We start from the raw sequence: 21,330 nt of genomic DNA, 5'->3' as shown, positions 1-21,330 counted from the left end.
TCTCATTATCCCTCTGTTTCACTTTAAAAAGTTCTCACTTCTTGGTCTCGACCTTGATAGCCCCAACGTGTGCTTTTACAAAGGAATCTGCAAGCAAAGCAAACGAGTCAAGAATTAGGAGGTAGGTTGTGATACCATATCATAACTCCCTTGGACAGAGTTTCCCCGAACATTTTCAGCAGTACAAACTCGATCTCATCATCCTCCAAGTCATTACCTTTGATGGCGCATGTGTAGGAGGTCACATGCTAATGTTGGTCTGTCGTTCTGTTATACTTAGGAATCTCGGGCATCCGGAACTTCTTAGGGATCGTTTCGGAGCTGCGCTCGGAGGAAAAGGTTTTAGAACAAACTTCTTGGAATCTAGGCTATTTAATATCGGTGGTGCTCCTGGGATTTGGTCGACCTTGGAATTGTAGGTTTCCATATTTTTGTCATTGGCTTCGATTTTCTTCTCTCCCGATTCTATCCATTTTGTCAGCTCCTCGAGCATCTTTATGATCTCGGGGTTAGTCTCTAATTCATTTTCATTCGGCCTCCTCGTGATCGGTTGAATACTGCGGGTAACTTCCCGAGATGGCTTGGGCTCAATTCTACTTGGTGCGCGACTTTGGTTCTGCATCTACGCAATCGCTGCCTGTTGAGCCTGTAACATTTTGAAGATCACCCGTAAATTGATCCCGTTACCTTCACCATTGTGCGTATTCTGGGCGATCGATCGGACTTCCCTGCGGACGCTGTTCTCTGGATCGATAGGCAAAATTGCATTGATGGCCACATGCGAGCTAGCGTCGATCGAGTCCACGGCAGGAACTCCGCCGAGATCGGGGGGAGGGGAGGGGGGGCTCGTTACCGGGCACTACATTGTTATTCTCTCCATGGTGGCTAGATTCAGCATCTACGTTTAGAGGGGTTGACCGGGATTTCGACATTTTGAACTTTGGCGTGAAATTAGAGACACTTCAAAGAACAAGTGTAAAATATGGTGTGTTATAGAAGTTTGTATCAAATAACCACTATTATCCTTAGCCCCACGGTGGGCGCCAAACTGTTTACCCTCATAATGTGATAACAATTAAATTTATAAGTAGTTTTAAGGATACGCGGATTAATTTGATACAAAGCGATAAATTAAGTTACTTTTGAACAAACAAAGATAAAATAAATTCAAACCACACGAGTATGATAGTTCCAACCTTAGTGAAATGGTCACCCTCGAGCCGGGCTCACCACAGCCGGCACCAATGATAAAGAAAAAGAGCTAGTGACCGAGAAAATAACGATATATTATTTTGGTATGCGTGTTACAATGTCCTTCATGAATTATCAGACCCCCTTTATATAGTAGGGAGTCCTACTTTAGGTACAACTCTATAAAAGGTAAAAAATCCTCGGATTACTAGATTGTCGGTTCATCACCGATACGTTCTTGAGATCCTCGTCGTGATATCCGATCAGTCACGGATATTACGGCTTTCCGTTGGCCGTGCTCGATTGCCCGACAATGTCCTTCGAAGTCATTCAAGGATAAGACCGATTACGAACCATGACCTCGATATTCTCGAGGGCAGGAGTCATGCCCCCCGGATTCTGACTCGATGAGACTTTTGCCTCGATTTCGGTCCCCCGTCATCATGTCTCAATTATGGCTTATTTTGTTAGAGATCGGGGTGTACCATGAGCCCGACTTTACTCGTATACATACTCCAAGAAGTTTGCAATCAAATAAATAGCTCGTAAGTAGCTTATGCAGGCAGTTTTACAAGCAACTCATGCACACATCTTACAAGTAGCCTAACAAAAGTCTTGTTTCTGAATCAAGCAGGTTGCAAATAGCTCATGGAAACAGTTAAAAAGTAGCTCATGTATGCAGTACAAGCAGTTTTCAGAAAACCTTGCAACAACTTTCTGAAAATCCTCGTAGCAATTTCCTTTCTTTTATAAATATGTCGCCAAAATGATTCATTTGTACATCAATTTAAAGTTGAATAATATATTAGTTTTTTTATAGTTATCTTTGATTTATTTATTTTACAGTCTTTATTTTATAATAACAACAACAACACACCCAGTATAATCCAAGAGTGTGGTCTGGAGAGGGTAGTGTGTACGCAAACCTTATCCCTATCTTGAAGGTAGAGATGTTGTTTCCGATAGACACTCGGCTCAAGGAAAGAAAAAGAAAGTAGTAACAACAAGTAATACCAACATCAAGATAATAATAAAACAAACAGTAACCATAAGAGTATAATAAGAGAACAAGCATTATGAACAACAATATAATAAGAAAATATTTAGTAATCAAGGTTGTCAATGATCGAAATACAAGGCTGAAAAACTGCTGCTACTAGTATGAGGAAGACACACACTCGACTACATACTAACCTTCTACCCTAATTGTCGACTTACACACCTTTCTATCAAGGATCATATCCTTAGTGAGCTAAAGTAACACCAAGTCTTGCCTAATAACTTCTCCCCGGTACTTCTTTGGCCTAACTCTACCCTCGCCACCGACGGCCAACCTCTTTATTTTAATACTACAGTTTCTACGTTTTGATGTGTTGTACTTGTACCCTGAAAATTGATGTTTCCGTGTTTTGATGCCCACATGCACAGAAACTGACAAACTGTATTACATCGATTAACTTGAATTTTTGTACGACGGCTTAAGAGCATAAGCTTCTGCATTATTTGGATCCACTTGCATTAAACGAGACACGGGACATTGTACTTCTGAAGTATGTCCTAAATGGAGCAAAATTAAACTTCTGTTTTTGGCTGGCAGAATGATTAGATATTAAGTGGGCGTTTGGACATAAGAATTGAAAAATTTATGGAAAAAGTAAAAAAAAAATTATGTGAAAATTAGAATTATATTTGGACATAAATATAATTTTGGGATATTTTTCAATTTTTGCGAGTGATCTGAAGTGAATTTTGAAAAATAACTTTTGGAGTTTTTAAAATTTTCAAAAAAAATCGAAATTCATCTTTAAGTGAAAATAAAAAAATTTATGACCAAACACTGATTTCGAAAAAAAAATAAAAAAAATTTCGGAAAAAAGAATCTTTTTATGGCCAAACGGCCCTCTAAGTTGTTATTCTAATCTAGCTTCTTAAATTAGATTTCAAACGTCATTATTGGTGTCCTAATATTTTTTGCGTTTCCACGAACTATAAAAGGAATATATATATCTTGTTTGGTAAGGAATTAGAAGAAGTGAAGAAGTAAAGTATACATTGATTAATAAGTATGTTAAATACCCTTACACGTCAATCTTTTCAAATTGTTCATTTTTTTTATTCACTTCCAAATGTACTAAACTTCAGAAAATAAATCATAAGCAGTTCACCAGTTACATTGGAGAAGTAAACAAAATACACTAGTTTATCTTTCCTTAATCATACCCTTCCATTGAATAGTGCACTATGCCAATTAATAAGCAAATAAAATACATATTTTTAGTCTTTAATTTATGCTTACATATTTTAACTCTATCAAACTCATTTCTCATAACATGTGATTAATTAAAATATAAATAATTTGTATTATGTTTTATTACTTCTTACATATTCAGACATTGACCTCGTTTTCATCGAATCTTAGCAATGTCTAATTTATAAAATCAAAATAACCTGACACCATTCACCCATCCGAGGTAAGCACAGAACAACAGAGGTCCTATCACCTATGAGCATTAATTTTGAGATTGTATTTTACTCTCTCTTACCTAGCTTCTTGTAGTGAATGTGGGAACTTTTGAGCAATGGCATCAATTCCACCCAAATAAATAAATTCGTAGAGATTCGAAAAGTTGTTGATTGCTGGTGGAAGGGAAAAGTACACTACGTAGCCGTCCTCAAAATAAAAAATGATAAAATATATACTATATTTAATTATTAAATATAATTATTTTTGTTTGACAGAATAACTTGATAAAAATAGTACAGGCTAGCCAGTTTTCGGACTAGTAATTCAAAAATAGTCAGCGTTTACAAAATTATTGAAAAATAGTCACTATTTTGCTGTAACACGGACCGGTCCAGCATAATATACTAGAGATTGGAGCACTTGTGTATGAACTTCCAGCATATTATGCTGGACCGGTATATTATACTGGAACTCCGGTATATTATGCTGGAATTATTTTTCGGATTTTGAATAGTGTTTTCGTTCAAATTTATCTTTATACAAAAAATGGCTAAATTTCGATTATTTTTAAAATTATGACTATTTTTAAATTACTACTGATAAATCTAGCTATATTTGAATTTCTCCCGGTAACTTGCCCAAAGTTGAAAGGAGACAAAGCTCATTTAACGAAGAGCAAAGGTCTGCATTCAACATGGCAAGGCCCCCAGCAAGATTTGTTGGGCTGGCTATTCCTTTCCACAAGCCACATGATGAGATACATGAACTATTCACGTGACTGGTTCATATGATATCGTTCTCAGTCAAAGTTCCAATCCTAAAGAAGAGTAGAAGACAAACTGGATAACAGAAACGAGGTAGCTAAAATCCATTCTTGTTTTTGTCCTCATCTGAAATTTTTTGCAATCTTGAAGACTAATCTTGATATGATCTGATTGAACAAGATGTACTGGAATAAGATCATTTCGGACCCCATATACTAGAGTCTAGAGTGGGATAATAATGCAAAAGAGTAGAGAATGTAGGAATATCTTAACATTTGGGGCATCAGATGCGCAAGCTCAAATAATAGGTTATGTTATTACTTTACTATCTTGAACTCAAGAATTGACTAACTAAAACACGGAATGAAATATTCAGGAAATGTTATGCAGCCAACTGATAAGTTTATTTATTTATTTTGCAATTTCAGCTTGAAGGTTTTGTAGACGGAAAAGCCCTAAAAATGCACTCAACTAACAAAAAACTAACAAAAATGGTCTATCTATTCCATCCGTTAAAAGATCCCTATTTTCATGTCACTAAAGTTATACTTTTGGCCTATTTATGCCACTGTCTACTGACGGTTCCATTTTCTATTTTTTAAATAATAAGAATTAATTTTTCGACCCACCTTTGCCACGTGTCTTTATATCACTGGTTCTTTTTTACTTGACCTATATTTCTATTAACCATGGTTATGTATAATTAACCATACCCAACCCGATCAAATCCAACCACTTTTAACCCAAAACTAAACCCTAGCTCGATGAACACCCCCCAAATCAGCAACCCTCTACAAAATCTAAAATTCAATTTCTCCATTATCATTCGGAAATTCTTAATAGGGTTTACGTCTATTGTTCAATTACGATTCATCTTCATAGTACCTTTTTCGTGTTAACTCTTCAAAATGTCTGCTGGGTCGAGCGGCTCAATTGACTCAAAGAGGAAGTATTGTTGTGGATTTGTAGCGCATCATTTTACGGCGACGACTCCTATGAATTGTGGGAGACGTTTTTACACATGCCCATTGCCTGAAGTAAGTATAATTTACATTATGCATTCTATTTTTTTAAGGTATAATGTTTTATTGAGACATAATCGGTGATTTTATTGTGCAATTGTTTGGCAGAAACAAGGGTGTGAGTATTGGGAATGGGATGATGTTGAGTTTTCCCTGCGAGCTGTAATCGTCACTAGCAGTCAAAGGAGAAAATTGGAAGCTTTTGAAATTGAAAGAAATAGGTTGATGAAGAAGATAGCTGATTTTGAAGCTTCTGCTGTTATTGATACTGAAACGATAACATAGTTGAGGGAAAGATTGTGTAAGGCCCGTAAAATCTTGCAAGGTAATTTAAGGTTTCACGGTGCCGAAGTAGGCTTATGTGTTTGAGGATTGTATAAATTCTTTGCGGCTTGCAAGCTCGTTGCGGTACGGACTTTTTTTGGGTTGAACAGTACGCTAATGAGTTAAAGAAAATTTTTGACAGATAAAAGCGTTTCTGCGGTCCATTATGCGATCGAAGAATCACTCTGCGGGCCGCAGAATGGACGCAGAGTGAGGCTGGGCAGGTTTGGGTGTCATTCTGCGGTCGACTATACGACCGCAGAACTATTCTGTGGTTCATTATGCGACCGCAGAACAAGTCTGCGGGCCGCATAGTGACCGCAAACCCAGGCAAAGTTGTCGAGTTCCAGAGATTCATTTCGCGGTCCATTTCACGGACCGCAGATGCATTATGTTGTCGCATATGCGTCCGCAGATCCTATTCCGTAGCTTCATTTTTTGGGTTTTTATAACCCGACCCTGCTTCGTTAAATAGACAATGTGTACCATCTTTTGAGCAAAAACTTGATATTTTTAGAGAAAGAAAGTGCTCTAGAGAGGGAGAGAGTTCCTCAACCAATTGTTCCTCAATTCTTACTCAAATCTTAGAAGATTATCAAGGAAAGCACACTAGGTCTTCATCCTCGAGGTAAAATTCTACACTCTAAACCTAAATTTCGAAATTTAACTATGAATGGGTAATTGGTAAGATAATATTTGGGTATGGGAGTTGTTTATTTTACATGCATGTATTATCCTAAGTTGCTCGGACTCGGGTGCGGGTGTCCGATACGGGTGCAGATCTAGAGGTCAGATCTTTCATGATCTAAATTTAAAGATTCGGGGGTATGGATCCAAGTACGGATACGGGTGCGGGGATTCGGCTAAAAATAATTCAATTATTTAAAAATAGAGTTATAAAAATATGTATAAATTATGAGACATGTGAAAAACTTATAAGGTATTCCGAGAAGGAGAAAATATTGAACAAGAGTAGAATTTTAGAAGGAGATAAAAGGAAAAGGACTGACATAGAAATTTATATATACAAGGTATTCCATTTTCTTCCATATCACTCTAGCTTTTAATTTGTTTTCAAAAATTATAGTATCTGTCCCAAAGTTCTCCATTGATTTTGGTCAAAATACCCAAAATCGGTTGACCAGATCCGACACGGATCCCACACCCATACCCACACCCATGTCGTGTCGACACGGGTGCGGCACTAAAAGTGAAGAGTCCGAGTAACTTAGGTATTATCAAGGGATGTAGGGAGATTGTTGAGCTAAAATAAAAAAAATTGGGTTAGGGATGATGGGTCCTCTATGAAAGGGTCTTCAAACCTTAATGCACACCAAGTATTTGATGAAATGCTCAAAGAAGGTAGAACCATGAGTATCTTCCTAATTTTGGTTCAATTTATTACATTTCTAAAATATATTGAAGTTGTTAAGATTTCCGGAATATTTTAAAATTTAAGAAAGCTCAAGTAAGGTATATTGGCTAAACTCTTCTCTTAGAATTGAATCCCACAATGTCCTTGTAGGTCTCGTGATGCCCTTTATAAATTGAATTTCTGTCAAATAAGCCTTGTGTCGAAATAATTATGTGTTCAATGTGTAATCCAAAGGTTCTTGTCATGTTAAGTTAATGTTGAGGATTTGGTTTAAGTATGGGTTGTGTGTTACTATGTTACGATTTGAAAGCGTGAATTCTTATGAAAGTTACCATGTCAATTGTGTAAGAAGTCATATGTTCCTAAGACCCTGATTTGCTCAAGTATGTGATTAAAGCCTTAATGTCGAAAGGTCTTGTTGTTGATTATTTATGATAACAATTGGAAATGGAATAATGAGCTGAATTATGAAGTACCACCAATGTGCCAAGAATGATATTGCGTTATGGCCAATGATGTCAAGAAAATGAATGATATGTAAAAGAATATGAATTGAGTGGTAAATACTTTTAATAACAAATGCTTTGGGAATATCGATTAGTCACCGAGGAAGGGTAGGTCGGAACAACCTAACCCCAAAACTACAAGTGCCCGTGTAGGAGTGTTAAGGGGTAAATCCCCGTGTTAATGTGATGAAATATTTTTCCCTTAAATGGGATGAGATTATTGTTAGCTAGATGTGATGTAATGTCGACCCACACGACATTGTGGTGAGATCGGACGCCATGCTGCGCACATGGTGGTATTGTGAGTGTATGTCTCGGGGTAAGACGGTTTAGCCAGTCGGACTGAGATCGGACTCCGTATTAAAACATGGTGGTATATCGGTGCTAAAGATCTCCCAACTTAAATTACCAAAACTTACGTGAAATTTACGTTTCCCCTAATGTGGCACTTTGACACCGTTTGAGTCTCTTATTGATATCATGTTTATTCTCCGTTTACTGTTGCTCGTTCTATTGAAAGGGTGTTTAGTTTTACATACTAGTACTTCCCATATGTACTAACGTCCCTTTTGTCGGGGGCGCTGCATCTTTAATGGATGCAGGTGGTATTGATCAGTGATAGTAGCACACCCTCTCCTCAGCAGATTTGGTGAGCCCCACTTCACTTCGGGGTCTTGTATCTTCTATCCTTTGTACATAACATTTTGCGATATAGTCGGGGCCTTGTTGCCGGCATTGTCATAACCCTCTTCTGTTCCTATTAGAGGCTCCGTAGACATAGTGTGGGTTGTACCTATTTTGGGAAAGTTAAACTAAAAATGTTATAATGGTATCATCTGTTCCACTTTAACTATGATTGTACAACGTACTGTTTTGAAGACTTGTTAATGACGTAACTAATGAAAATGAACCGGTGTTGTTCACATGAGTCTTATTGATTTATTAATGAAATATATTCTTCTCTTTATGTGTGGGTGGATTGGGTAGACGGCACTGTGCATGCTTGCTCGACTGAGGTAACTCTATTGAGCGCCGGTCGCGTTCCCCGAGGTCGGGGCGTGACAGATTATATGCACTTGAAACGTATGCGGTTAAGGATACCTCGAAGATTGTGGAGTTGAAGGGTAAAGTATTCAGGCAGTTGAATTTGTTGATTTTGTTGTTTGCTTGCCTTATTATGTTCATGACAGCATGGGATGTGAAATGATCCATATTCTGATCACTGCTTAGAATTTTATAGTTTGGTCTTTTGTTAAGTATATTTTTTTGCTATGTAATTTTGACTTCATGTAACAAAAGAAGAATTTTCTCCTCAGGACTGGCTTCAGTCTTTAGTTTGGTTGTGCTCGTAATAGTCCATGTTATGAGCATTGCTTTGTTAGTTCTAGGACAGTCTGCTTCAGGACATGCTCATTTTGAACTTGTCTCCAGTAACTGACTTCGAAACCTCAATACAACATATAACAGTCCAATATGAATACATCTCTGACATTTAAACCAAACTCATCATACGAAGTAGAAGCTAAACCAAACTGATCTTAACTGATCATAGCTAAACCAAACTGATCATACGCACTCCCATCTAAACCAAACTGATCTTAACTGATCATAGTTAAACCAAACTGATCATACAAAAGTAGAAGCTAAACCAAACTAATCATACAGAAATAGAAGCTAAACCAAACTGATCATAGTTGACACATGAAATAGAAGCTAAACCAAACTGTTCATAGTTGACATTTAAATAAGATGTCTCACATCAACTGTATTCAAAATACATAATACTAACAAACAATATCTTAACTCACCATATTTGAACAGTCTAGCTGCATAATTGAACATTACAATAGTCTAGCTGCATAATTGAACATTACAAAAAGAGTAGCTTTCAACAGTCTAGCTGCATAATTGAACATTACAAAAACTTAATCCATGGAAGCTTTCAACAGTAGCTTATACTCTTGTGTTTCAACAAGAGTAGCTTTCAATCATTTGTATATTCTCCCTGGATAATTGATCAAGTCCCTTGCAGCATCCTTTGACATCCCCCCAAGCTTCAACAATTGATCTTTAAACTCTTCTTCATAAGTACTCCAAGCACACCACCACATCAACTTCCTCATCTCCACACTCCTCTATTTTTTAACCAGTTGGCTTCAATGTGTCTAGCACAATACCTGTGATGAGCACCAGGATGTACATTGCTTACAACATAATAATCCCTGTGATGTTGACAAAGAAAAAACAGAATTACATCAACCAAAAGCTAAAGAAATCAGAAGACATTGACAAAAAGAAAAGGCAGGATTATAACAACCAAAATAGAAAAAATAGAATTGAAATTTCAGAAGTGAAATTCGGTACATTTTGCATGTCTGATATAAATATCACTCCAGCCCAATTATTTAGGTCCAAAGACCGTTTCAAAAGCTCAACAAACCAACTCTAGGTCCTGCTTGTTTCCTTGTCAATAACTGCCCAAGCAAGTGGATATAACTGGTTCATAAAATCCTGTCTCATGACCATTTTCCCTTCAAGAAAGTACCATCCAAACCAATAAGTGGTTTCAATCCACTTTTGTAGCTTGTTATATTCATCCTTGAAACTCCTATCTAACTTCTCAAGGGCCATAACCCTAGCCCTTTTAAGCTTAAATTTTTTCACATTAAGCTTAAAATCAGTCTTTAATTTCCCTCTCATATCCTTAATAGTGTACTTGGGATTATTTTGTAATTTAGTCTTAAAGTATTGTACTAATTTCTTAGCATCAGTCCTTGGGTTTTTAAAACAAGGATTACAATTATGGACTGCTTTCAAGTTTTTGATACTAAACTCATTAGTCTTTTTATCCCTTGAGATAAAACATTCTAAAGGGCATCCGACATCACAAACGTATCTAGCCCTAGTAGGATTTGTTTTTTCAATCTTCAAGCCATACCGATTAGCAATTGCATAATAGTTCACTACCCTTCCAGCTTCCACAATATCCTTAAATGTCATACCCTTATCCAACTCCTTAAAATTCTCCAACCTATCACTCACTACCCTCCTCCTTTGTTTGCTAATATCTCAAGTCCTTCAGAATCATAATCAACATCAGATGGAGCATCAACATCAAAATCACAATCCCCAATAACATGTTCATTTTCAGATACTGCTTTAATATCTACATGATATGTTTCAGTATGATGCAGAATACTTTAAGTATGTACAGTCAAATCTAACTCATCTACAACAAACAAGTTTATAATTTTGAACTCCAAACATATAAGACACTGTAATGCCCTGATACCATCATCTCCATTAATTATATAGAACCTACCCAACGGCCCAACAACTAAAAGTTGTTTCACTTCAGTAAACCCTAACTCTTTTGTGAACTCTTCACATAAATCTTTATAAGACAACTAATTCGGGTCAAACCTATTCCACATATGAACCAGCTTCTTACTATACAATAACTCTAGTAAAATTACACATTTACCCCCATAGTTGAAATACACATCTAATGTGTCGGTCTTGCTTCAATAAAGTTCACATGCAAAAGGAAAACAAAACAAAAATTGAGCGACTAAATCAGCATTACACATCGGCAATTAAAAAATACAAGAATAACAAAACCCTAGAAAAGACAATTATTTTGGGGACCAAAATAGAAAAGAACAAAATCATAAAAGGATGAAACTTCATAGAATAAACAATGATTTACACTACATTTAATTCAACTAAAATAAGTAACCCCACATGCGCAGCCATCCCCATATGGACAGAATCTACATCCACCATATTAAACCTCACCCACCAAATTAAATAAGTTTTTCCATATTTAAATATGCTACTAACCTTGATAAGTTATATCAATCTTCCGACAAAGTCAAATTTTGAACCCACCGTCGACAATAGCCTACCTTCCGTTCGAAACCCTAATAAAACTAAAGAGGGATTTTTGAGAAAGGGGTTTGTTTGAAGAAAGAGATGACAGTGAAGGAATTAGGGGTTGAGTTAAAAGATGGTTGGATTTTTATCGGGTTGGGCATCGTTAATTATACATAATCAGGGTTAAAAGAAATGTAGGTGAAGTAAAGAAGAACTAGTAATATAAAGACACGTGTCAAAGATGGGGTCGAAAAATTAATTTTTATTATTTAAAAATCAGAAAATGGAACTGTTAGTAGACAATGGTATAAATAGGCCAAAAGTATAACGGTAGTTGTATGGAAATAGTGACCTTTTAACGGATGGCATAGACATGCCATTTTTGTTAGTTGAGTGGCATTTTTTAGGCCTTGTCCGTTTTGTAAATAATACTAGCAAGGGATAGCCCATGTTGTGCATGGGTCCAATAACACTATGTTTAGGTTGTATGAATTAGTATGTGTAAATTTTCTTCTTAATTTATTTATATTTGTAATATAAAATTTTACTTATAATATCAAATTTTTAAAATAGTTATGGATAGTTTCTTAGTTGATGCTATCTCTAGTTCAAAATAAGTGCTTCTAAGTTTTTGACACACCTATTAAGAGAATCATTTAATAGCATTATCCTTTATATCTTCTAAATTACTCTTTAAATATTCTCATATTTTGTAGATCATTTATTAGATCAAGGATAGTTTTGGGAATATGTTAATTAATGCCTTCTTGATTTTTCAAAGCCATAATTATTTTTGCCAAATTAATTTAGCTAAAGTAAAACGTATTTTCGATCATAGGGAAGTGCATGAAAACCTCAATGTTACTGGTAAGACACCATATAGTGCCATATATATATATATATATATATATATATATATATATGCTGAAGTTACATAAATTTTACTTTATTATGAAGGAAAGAAATATTTGTTTTAATTAACTCAAAAACTATGAAAAAATTATATTTTTATATAACCATATAATGTACTTTCTGTGTTTCAAAAAGATTGACACTTATTAGTCAATTTCAAAAAAAATTGGTACCTTTCAATATTTCCTTAATAGGATTCATTTATAGCCATACAAATACTATAACAGGTTTGAGACTACAAGTTTCAAAAGCGTTACAGCCACACAAATGTTATGGCTTATATAAGACCATATTTTTCAAAAGTCTTTCCTTTTTATTAAAAGTTGTGCCAAGTCAAACCAAGATAATCTTTTTGAAATGGAAGAAGTATAGAAATATAATTTTCTCGACTTGTGTGCACAGTTTGTATAATTTTTCGGAAAGTTGTTATATGAAAAATTGATTAAAATGTGAAATACAGCCTTAAAACTCAACTGAGTTGACTTTATTCAATATTTTGAGTAAACAGACTCGGATCAGTATTTTAACAATTCTGGTAGGTCCGTATCGTGATTTGGGACTTGGGTGTATGCTCGTAATTCCATTTGGAGGTCCCTAACTTGAATTATCGGAAGTTGGCAAAAACTAGAAGCCTAAAGGCTTAAAGATTTTAAAGTTTGACCACAAGTTGATTTTTATTGATATCGGGATCGGATTCGAGTTCTAAAAATTTTCATAGGTCCGTTATGTCATTTATGACTTGTGTGCAAAATTTGAGGTCAATCAGACTTGATTTGATAGGTTCCGATATCGTTTGTAGAAATCGAAAGTTTCAAAGTTCATTAGGCTTGAATCTATGTGTGATTCGTGTTTTTAGTGTTGTTTGATGTAATTTGAGGTTTCGACTAAGTTCGTATGATATTTTAGGACTTAGCAGTGTATTTGGTTGAGGTCTCGGGGCCTCGGGTGAGTTTTAGATGGTTAACGGGTTGAATTTTGGACTTGAAACTCTGCTGGAATTTTTCTGAGGAACTGGAGGCAAGCGAAATTTACTCTTCGCGTTCGCGAAGAGGGGACCGCGTTCGCGAAGGGGTAGAGGTAGTGTCGCGGAAGCGTTGGAGCGTTCGCGTTCGCGTAGAAGGGCGAGGCCTGGCCGGGCACCATGCGATAAGCCTTCGCGTTCGTGTAGGGGAGACCGCGTTCGCGAAGGCCAAGTTTGGTAAGGCATCGCGTTCGCGAAGAAGAAATCTGGGGCACCACAAAAATGTGCTTCGCGAACGCGAGGGTGCTATCGTGAACGCGATGAAGAAATTCCTGGACAGCAGAACTTAAGTTCTAGAAATGGGATTTCATCCCATTTTTCATTATTCAAGATTTTGAGCTCGGGTAAGGCGATTGTTGGGCAATTTTTGCGGAAAAATATTGGGGTAAGTGTTCCTTATCCTATATTGATTATATTTCATGATTCCATACTCATTTATATCATAAATTCGTGAATTTATGGAAGAAAATTCAGATTTTTTTAATAAAATCTTCCAAAAATATAAAATGAAGATTTGAAAGCCAATCCAATGTCGGAATTCAATAATTTTTGTATGATTGAACTCGTATCGGAACGGGTGTTCGAATTTCTTGAGTTTTTCCGGGATTCGAGACATGAGTTCCACTGTTGATTTTTAAAATGAATTTCAAATTTTTATCCGAAAAATTTATAAATTCATATGAAATTAATTTTTACGATTTGTATTGAGTATATTGAATTATTTATGACTAGATTTGAAGATTTCGGACACGAATTCACGAGGCAAAGGTTTATTGGATTCTTGAAATTTGGTTGCAAAGAGAGGTAAGTGTCGTGGTTAATCTTGACTTGAGGGAATAAAATCCTTGAATTATTTGCTATTTATATTTCATGTGTAACGATGTATAGGTAAGGTGATGGGTGCCTATACTTTGTCAAATTAATTATTTGCTTAATTATTTAAATATCTTAAATTATTTTAAGACACGAATTAATCGTTATAATAATTGTTTCACTCATATTCCTTGTCAAATAATTCTTGAATTCCTGCAATAATTGTTACATGCTTATTTGACTTATGTGTCTTAATTGCTATTTGACATTTAACATATTAAATATTAAAGTGCTTATTTTCTCCCTGAATTCCACAAATAAATTGCTAATTATCGTTGTTTGTTTCATAAATAAATTATAATTATTGTGTGCCTTGATGTTTAATCTCATTGAACGTGGTATTTATTGGAGTAATGTTTATTACAATTATGAGTTGTTAAAATATATTGGGGGATCGGGTAGCACACCGCAACAGACTTATTTAAAAGTCTATATTGGGGGATCGGGTTGCACGCGGCAACAAACTTATTTAAAAGTCTATATTGAGGGATCGGGTTGCACGTCGCAATATACTTATTTAAAAGTCTATATTGGGGGATCGGGTTGCACGCCGCAACAGACTTATTTAAAAGTCTATATTGGGGGATCAGGTTGCACGCCGCGACAGACTTATTTAAAAGTCTATATTGGGGGATGGGGTTGTACGCCGCAATGAAAACAAGTTGAGGGATTGTGACTGCTAAATTGATTTCAATTATTAAAATTATTTACTGGTCTTATTACTATTCCTGTTATTATTATTATTATTATTATTATTATTCCCGTTATTATAATAATAATACCCCAGCAATCCCGCCAGTTGGGGTAGTTCAGCTAGTTGTTGCGGCACAGACCGGTAATAGGCCCGCCATGTCTTCTGAGGCCTTATTGAGACTGGATAAGTTTACTAAGCTCTTTCCAATTCACTTCAGTGGTACACCTTCTGAGGACCCACAGGATTATCTTGACCGTTGCCATGAGGTGCTGTGGAACATGGGTATAGTTGAGACCAATGGGATCGATTTTGCTGTATTTCAGATGACGGGTTCCGCCAAGAGGTGGTGGAGAGATTATAGATTGACCAGACCAGCTGGATTGCCTGCACTTACCTGGGAGGAGTTCTCGCAACAATGCAAATAATTATATAATCTATATTGTTATAGTATTATATTTATCTTCCTAAGTAAGTGGTATAATTATCCTCCTAGATAAGTGATACGATCATTCTTTTATAGCGATGGCTTATCCAATACCTGACTATAAATTGGAAAAGAATGGGCTACATAATCATTGAGCATTTCACAAATTACTCAATCTTAAATTCGTGCATTTGATATAAAATCCATGATTATCCTAACATGTTGTTGTCCTCTTTAGAGCCTAATCACATATGGTCATTTGTGTTTGTCCATATGTCTAAAAATTCTTACCAAAAGGCTTAGTAATTCTTTATAACTATGCCCATCTATCAATTCAATTTTTCATATTATTATTGTATCCTAGTTCATCCTATTTTTACTCACAAACAATTGAAAGAGAATAATTTTGCTTTTGGAATAAATATATTGTACTAAACTGAAATATAATATTTGTATTGCATAATGTTTTTTTCCCTTGTCAAAAGTACCAAATATGGTTTAAAAAAATGCCTTCTTAATTAGTACCGATCATAAATGTCGTAAATAATTAAATGTCAAATGATAAAGTCATAAATTTAAACTATATAGGATCCTTCAATATCAAATTATTAATAACAATAAGTAAGTTAAATATAATTTAATATGGTTAAGTCCAAAATACTTTACGTATAAACTGTACTAAAATTGGTTTCCTCCGTTATAGTTATTCTGCAAAAACTTGTTAGAAAAATTCAACTAATTTTTATAGTTTAGTTCTACACACAAAAATTCAAACAAATTACATGTCATAATTTTCTAAAGAATGCACACACCAAAAATGTTTGGGTAGAGTTAAAACTTCAATTAATTTTTAAAACTTTTGCCACACATAGATTCAAACAACGGCAAAGGGCCAAATATACCCTTGTGCTTTCAAAAATGATCTAAGAATACCCCTAGTTATACTATTGGGTCATCTATACCCCTCCCGTCATACTTTGGAACAACTATACCCTTATTTTGGATGGAGTGCCACGTGGTAGCACAAGATGAAAACGACCAATTTCTTTTTTTTACCCGATCCGTTTTAAAAAACCCACCACCGACCCGTTTTAAAATTCAGTTTTTTTAATTTTTTTTAAAGCATATATTTTGTAAAACCTGGATTTTTTTGTTGTAAAAACTAGAAAAAAGAAATTTACAAAATATATATTTTTAATTTTTTTCAATTTTTTAAAGTATTTTTTTGTAAAAACTTTTAGAAAAATATTTTTTTGTAAAAACTGAGAAATATATATTTTGTAAAACTGAAAGAAAAAAAGGAATTTGCAATATATATATTTTTAAGTTTTTTAAAGTATTTTTTTTGTAAAAACTGAAGAAAAAAAAAGATTTTGCAAATTATTTTCTTTTTTTAAACTAATGCATATGTAGTCCACTGCTTTAGGAGAGTTTTTTTTTCCAGTTTTTACAAAAAAATATTATTTTGTTTTCAGTTTTTACAAAAATAATACTTTAAAAAAACTTAAAAATATATATTTTGCAAATTCTTTTTTTTTTTCTTCTAGTTTTTATAACAAAAAAAATTCAGTTTTTACAAAATATATGCTTTAAAAAAACTGAATTTTAAAACGGATTGGGTAAAAAAAAAATGTGTCATTTTCATATGGTGCTGCCACGTGGCACTCCATCCAAAATAAGTATATATTTGTTCAAAAAGTATGACGGGAGGGGTATAAATGACCCAATAGTATAACGAGGGGTATTCTTAGACCATTTTCGAAAGTACAGGGGTATATTTGGCCCTTTGCCATTCAAACAAATTGCATGTTAGGCAGAGGCAGATCCGGGATTTTACCAGGATTGGTGCACTATTAAGAAGAGCTGGATCCAAAATAAAAATTCTACTGGTTAAACCTTTAGTTCTTAAGATTGCATATCCATTGCACTTTTGGAATTATAAGTTCAAATTTTTATTTTTTAAATTGTAATTTTCTTACATCTATATATATTTTCCATGTTGAAAATATTGAGATCACTTGAACCCATTGACTATATGCTATATCATACACTGCTACTAGTTTTAATATACACATTTTGTTTAATCATATAAGATTTTACAGCGACAAAAGAAGAATAGGAATTTCAATGTGTGAAAATTTTGAAAGAATTAACCAAATAAAAAAAGAAATAAAAAGAAAAAGTACTTAAATAATACGCAAAAAATAACACAAGACACGCCCATCTCCCATGGGTGTGTACTTCTAGAAAAAAAAAATAAAAAAAATAATAAGATTGACATAGGATTTGAACTCACAACCTCACGTAAAGAGGTGCACTCAATAACCATCACATCATATAATATTTTGAGCATGAGTGCACACACATATATTTAAATATTATTTAAAAAAAATATAACATTACTATACATTATTTAGGGTGGGAAGCATGAGTTCACGTGCCCATGGAATTCTCCCTAGATACGCCCATGATGTTAGGAACTGCTAAAATTATACACACAAACGATTGGGTGAAGGTGGGAACACGTGGGAACATGAGGGGGTACAAAGTTAGGCAAGGAAGCTACCGGGGGAGAAATGGGTAATTTGGTCAAGGCACATAAAATTTTACTTGGCAGCTACAGTAATGCCCTTTCTTAGCCAATAACGTTGCTAGTTTTTTGTAAAATTACAGAAATACCCTGAGAATCAAGCATGACCGTCAGCTACCTACCTAGAGCCCGCTTGGATTGACTTATTTTAAGTGATTTTAAGTTATTTTGTACTGTTTGGATAAAATAAAAAAGTGCTTTTAAGCACTTATTTTTAAGCTAAAATGACAAAAATAAACAAAAATTCAAACGGGCTCTTATTCTCACTTATAGTATAGGAAATAGAAATAGAAATAGATATTGTTAGTTGTTACACATGAATTTCATTTTATCAGATTTTAGCATACTGCCTCAAATCTGGCAGTGCTTACTTGTAAAAGCTTTTGCAAGTTCGTCCCGCACTCCTCCCTGCTCACGGGCAACTTCTCTTGCCTGCACACTGTGGCTTAGATCCCCTGATCGAGTAATGGGCTTTGTTTTTCTCTCGTTCACGTTGATAGCCCCGGTTCAGTTCAAGCTGCTGCGAAAGAATTTGTCGAAGTGGAGTCACTCAATGGAGATGTTCGCCTTTGTTTGGAATGAAGATGGATGAACAGGCCAGTTTGCTTGCTGTTTTAGACATTGGTGTTTATTATGCGTCTGATCATAACTTTAGCTTCAACAGTGATCTATTGCCAGCTGGTGACTTATAACCATTAAAGGGTATTTCCTCAAGCGGGGTGGAGCTAGAACTCAAACACCGGACCTAGTAGCTTTTGATCAAATTATATATTTATCTTAAAAAATTAATTGAATATATCTAATTTATTAATTTAGAACCCAATAACTTAAACAGATTAAATTTTCGAACCTATAAACTTCAAATAATGACTTCGTCTATGTTCCTCAACATTGTAATATACTAGCATTCAAAACGAGGGCAAGAAAGGCAGGCAAGATCAAGAAGAAGTAATACGAGTACACAATAATAACTCCGCTGCAATCTCAAACAAATTAAAATAGACTAGCTAAATCACCACTAATTATATTTTCCTTTTTAAACTATCTCTCAACATTATACTCAAGAAAAGTTGTATATAAATTGTTTCGTGTAATTTGTCAAATAGGTTCATCCTTTTTCTTAGCCCAGTTTCTCGCATCCCTCCAAAAGAGATAGGAACAAATACTAGGTCCGAAACTAGCCTTTACTTTAGTAGAATAAATCCAAATAAATATCATGACAATATAAAGAGAGAACGCGAATAAATGACAGTGGCTAATAAGGACGATTTTACTGTATTCTTTTCTGATTCTCTGAGTTTCTGCATCTTCTTAATGACTATATTAATGACAAAGTTTAAACTCATTAATAAAATTTAAAGATAAGTTCATCTTATGCTTATCCAACGCAGCCAGCACCACGGCTACAGATTCCGGAGAGCGACGCCACAGAAAATCTACACAACCCCAAAGCTCCCGCCGACGACGATTCTTCCTCAGCTTCTACCGGCGGCAGAACTCTCCCGTCGGCGAATAACGTCCTTCCGTTTGTCGGCTGGGTGTCAATGATAACACCTTCAAGCTCCGCCGCCGCAGCGGCGGCCGCGCCGCTGTCAATCGCTCCGTCTCCCAACCTCCGCTCGACTTCGAGATACTCCCCGAGCGAAGCAGGTTTGGAGTCGCATTCGTCTCTGCATAGCCTCCACCACCTCCGCCGTCGGCAATTCCGGCGCTCCTCCTCTTCCGCCGCCGCGGCCACCGCTGCCACCCTACTCTTCTTCGACTTCCTGTTCTTCCGAGAACTCCCCGCGCCGACGGAGCTCTCAACGTTCGATTGGCGGTTCTGAGTCATTGATGGAGCTCTAAACGTGATCGCCTGGAATGTAACTCCCATAAGCGTCCCTAAAGTTATACTCCGATCATGAAAAAATGAACCTGTAGACTGGTCACACGGTAAAACCTAACCGTAAACTTCAAACACATTTCACATACACAATATGCAGTTAGGGAAGTGAATAAGCAATAAGTAGTTACCTCAGTGTCGAGATCAGAAGAAGAAACTGATGAAATTGTGGGAGAAGAAGGTGGTGGTACCAAATCACTCGCCGGATCCAACATTTGTTCCTAATTAGGGATTCAATTCTCTGGGGAATGTAGGAAGCTATAACAAATAGTTTGAGGATAAGCAGAAAGGGGTAAGGGTACAGTACATCACCCTGAAAGTATTGTTGGGTTTACAGTGTAATTCTTGTGCATCAGTACTGGTCCTGCAAAATTTGGTGTGTGTGTGTGGTGGGGGTGGGGGGTGGGGGGTGGGGGTGGGGTTAAAATTGGGGGCACACTATGCAATCATACCTTTCTTGATGGAAGAGTGGATCAAAAAAGTCCATGTTCCTCTGTGTGAAAATGATTTCCTTTTCTTTACTTTTCTCTGTTTATTTAATCCCACAACTTTTCTGGTTTTCACTGTTTAATCCCACAACTTTTTTGGTTTTCACTGTTTAACCCTCCTATATAATGTGATTCTCGTCTGTTTTTTGCCCCTCTTGTTGGTTGATGCATCACATCTCATTTGATTTTTTTAAAATAATAAAAACATGTCTTGTGGAGCTACAATTTACAACTCATGATTTTGACATTAGTTTTCATATGAACGACGCACTGAAAGTTTCGAAATCATTAAACGGGACTAAGCTTTAACCTCAAATTAGTCAGTTTTGCTATTTGTTCATTTTACTCTACTAATGTTAGTACGCGCTTTGCGCGTGTACCTAACTCAATGAAAATTTATTTAAAATTTATCTTTGAGTTATAAAATAAAAATATAAGTTCTTAAAAATAATGAATGTTGGTCGTATATAACTAATAAAAAATAAAACTGCTCCACGAAAATACTCAATATTCAACCTAAAATGCATTTCAAAGAATAACTGAAGTTAGAAACTTAGAATAGGAAGTGTTTATTTAATTTGAAAGTATCATTATTTAAGTGAGATTAATATTTAAATAATATTAATTAGCTAGCTCATACCAAATTTTAGGTATTTAATTGCAATTATATTTTTATTCGATAAGAATTCTTTCTCAAATCGTAAAAATATTAGGTGAAAAATCATTCATGCATGACATGTTCCAAAGAAGTAAATTAAATTCTTTGTAAATCTAAAAAATTTAAGAATCACTTTATATCATAAATAAAGTCTGCAATTGAAATGCCCTTTTAGAAGTCATAATTATAGTCAAGAAACTCGCTTATATTCAGCTAAATTTAATACAATCTAAAGAAGCCCTTATCAAGAAACTCCTGTAATTGCT

At 35.3% G+C, this 21,330-nt stretch overlaps 1 protein-coding gene and 2 long non-coding RNA genes across 4 annotated transcripts; 1 reads left to right on the top strand and 2 right to left on the bottom strand.

The window, feature by feature from the left end:
* The first annotated feature begins 4,821 nt into the window (after nt 1–4,821).
* On the top strand, nt 4,822–5,913 carry LOC104115071 (uncharacterized). The gene is made up of 2 exons (XR_011414516.1): nt 4,822–5,456; nt 5,550–5,913. It is a non-coding gene; the product is annotated as an uncharacterized lncRNA (long non-coding RNA).
* Nucleotides 5,914–9,353: 3,440 nt separating this feature from the next.
* Nucleotides 9,354–11,661, bottom strand: LOC104115072 (uncharacterized). The gene is made up of 2 exons (XR_690529.4): nt 11,490–11,661; nt 9,354–9,868 (listed from the first exon to the last, which is right to left on the bottom strand). It is a non-coding gene; the product is annotated as an uncharacterized lncRNA (long non-coding RNA).
* A 7,627-nt stretch (nt 11,662–19,288) lies between these two features.
* LOC104115073 (uncharacterized protein At3g17950) lies at nt 19,289–20,274 on the bottom strand. 2 transcript variants are annotated; one of them, XM_009625647.3, is made up of 2 exons: nt 20,050–20,274; nt 19,289–19,975 (listed from the first exon to the last, which is right to left on the bottom strand). In XM_009625647.3, exons 1-2 carry the CDS (start codon nt 20,131–20,133, stop codon nt 19,415–19,417), a joined length of 645 nt encoding a protein of 214 aa, XP_009623942.1. In that variant the 5' UTR covers nt 20,134–20,274; the 3' UTR covers nt 19,289–19,414. The 2 variants fall into 2 exon arrangements, with proteins under 2 accessions (XP_009623942.1, XP_009623943.1); XM_009625648.3 differs by having other exon boundaries at nt 19,289–19,957.
* Between the last annotated feature and the right edge of the window lie 1,056 nt (nt 20,275–21,330).

The sequence above is a fragment of the Nicotiana tomentosiformis genome, chromosome 3, assembly GCF_000390325.3.
Source record: "Nicotiana tomentosiformis chromosome 3, ASM39032v3, whole genome shotgun sequence".
Lineage (NCBI taxonomy): Eukaryota > Viridiplantae > Streptophyta > Magnoliopsida > Solanales > Solanaceae > Nicotiana > Nicotiana tomentosiformis.
The sequence above is the reverse complement of the archived record's forward strand: the minus strand, read 5'-3'. Positions and strand labels throughout refer to the sequence as shown.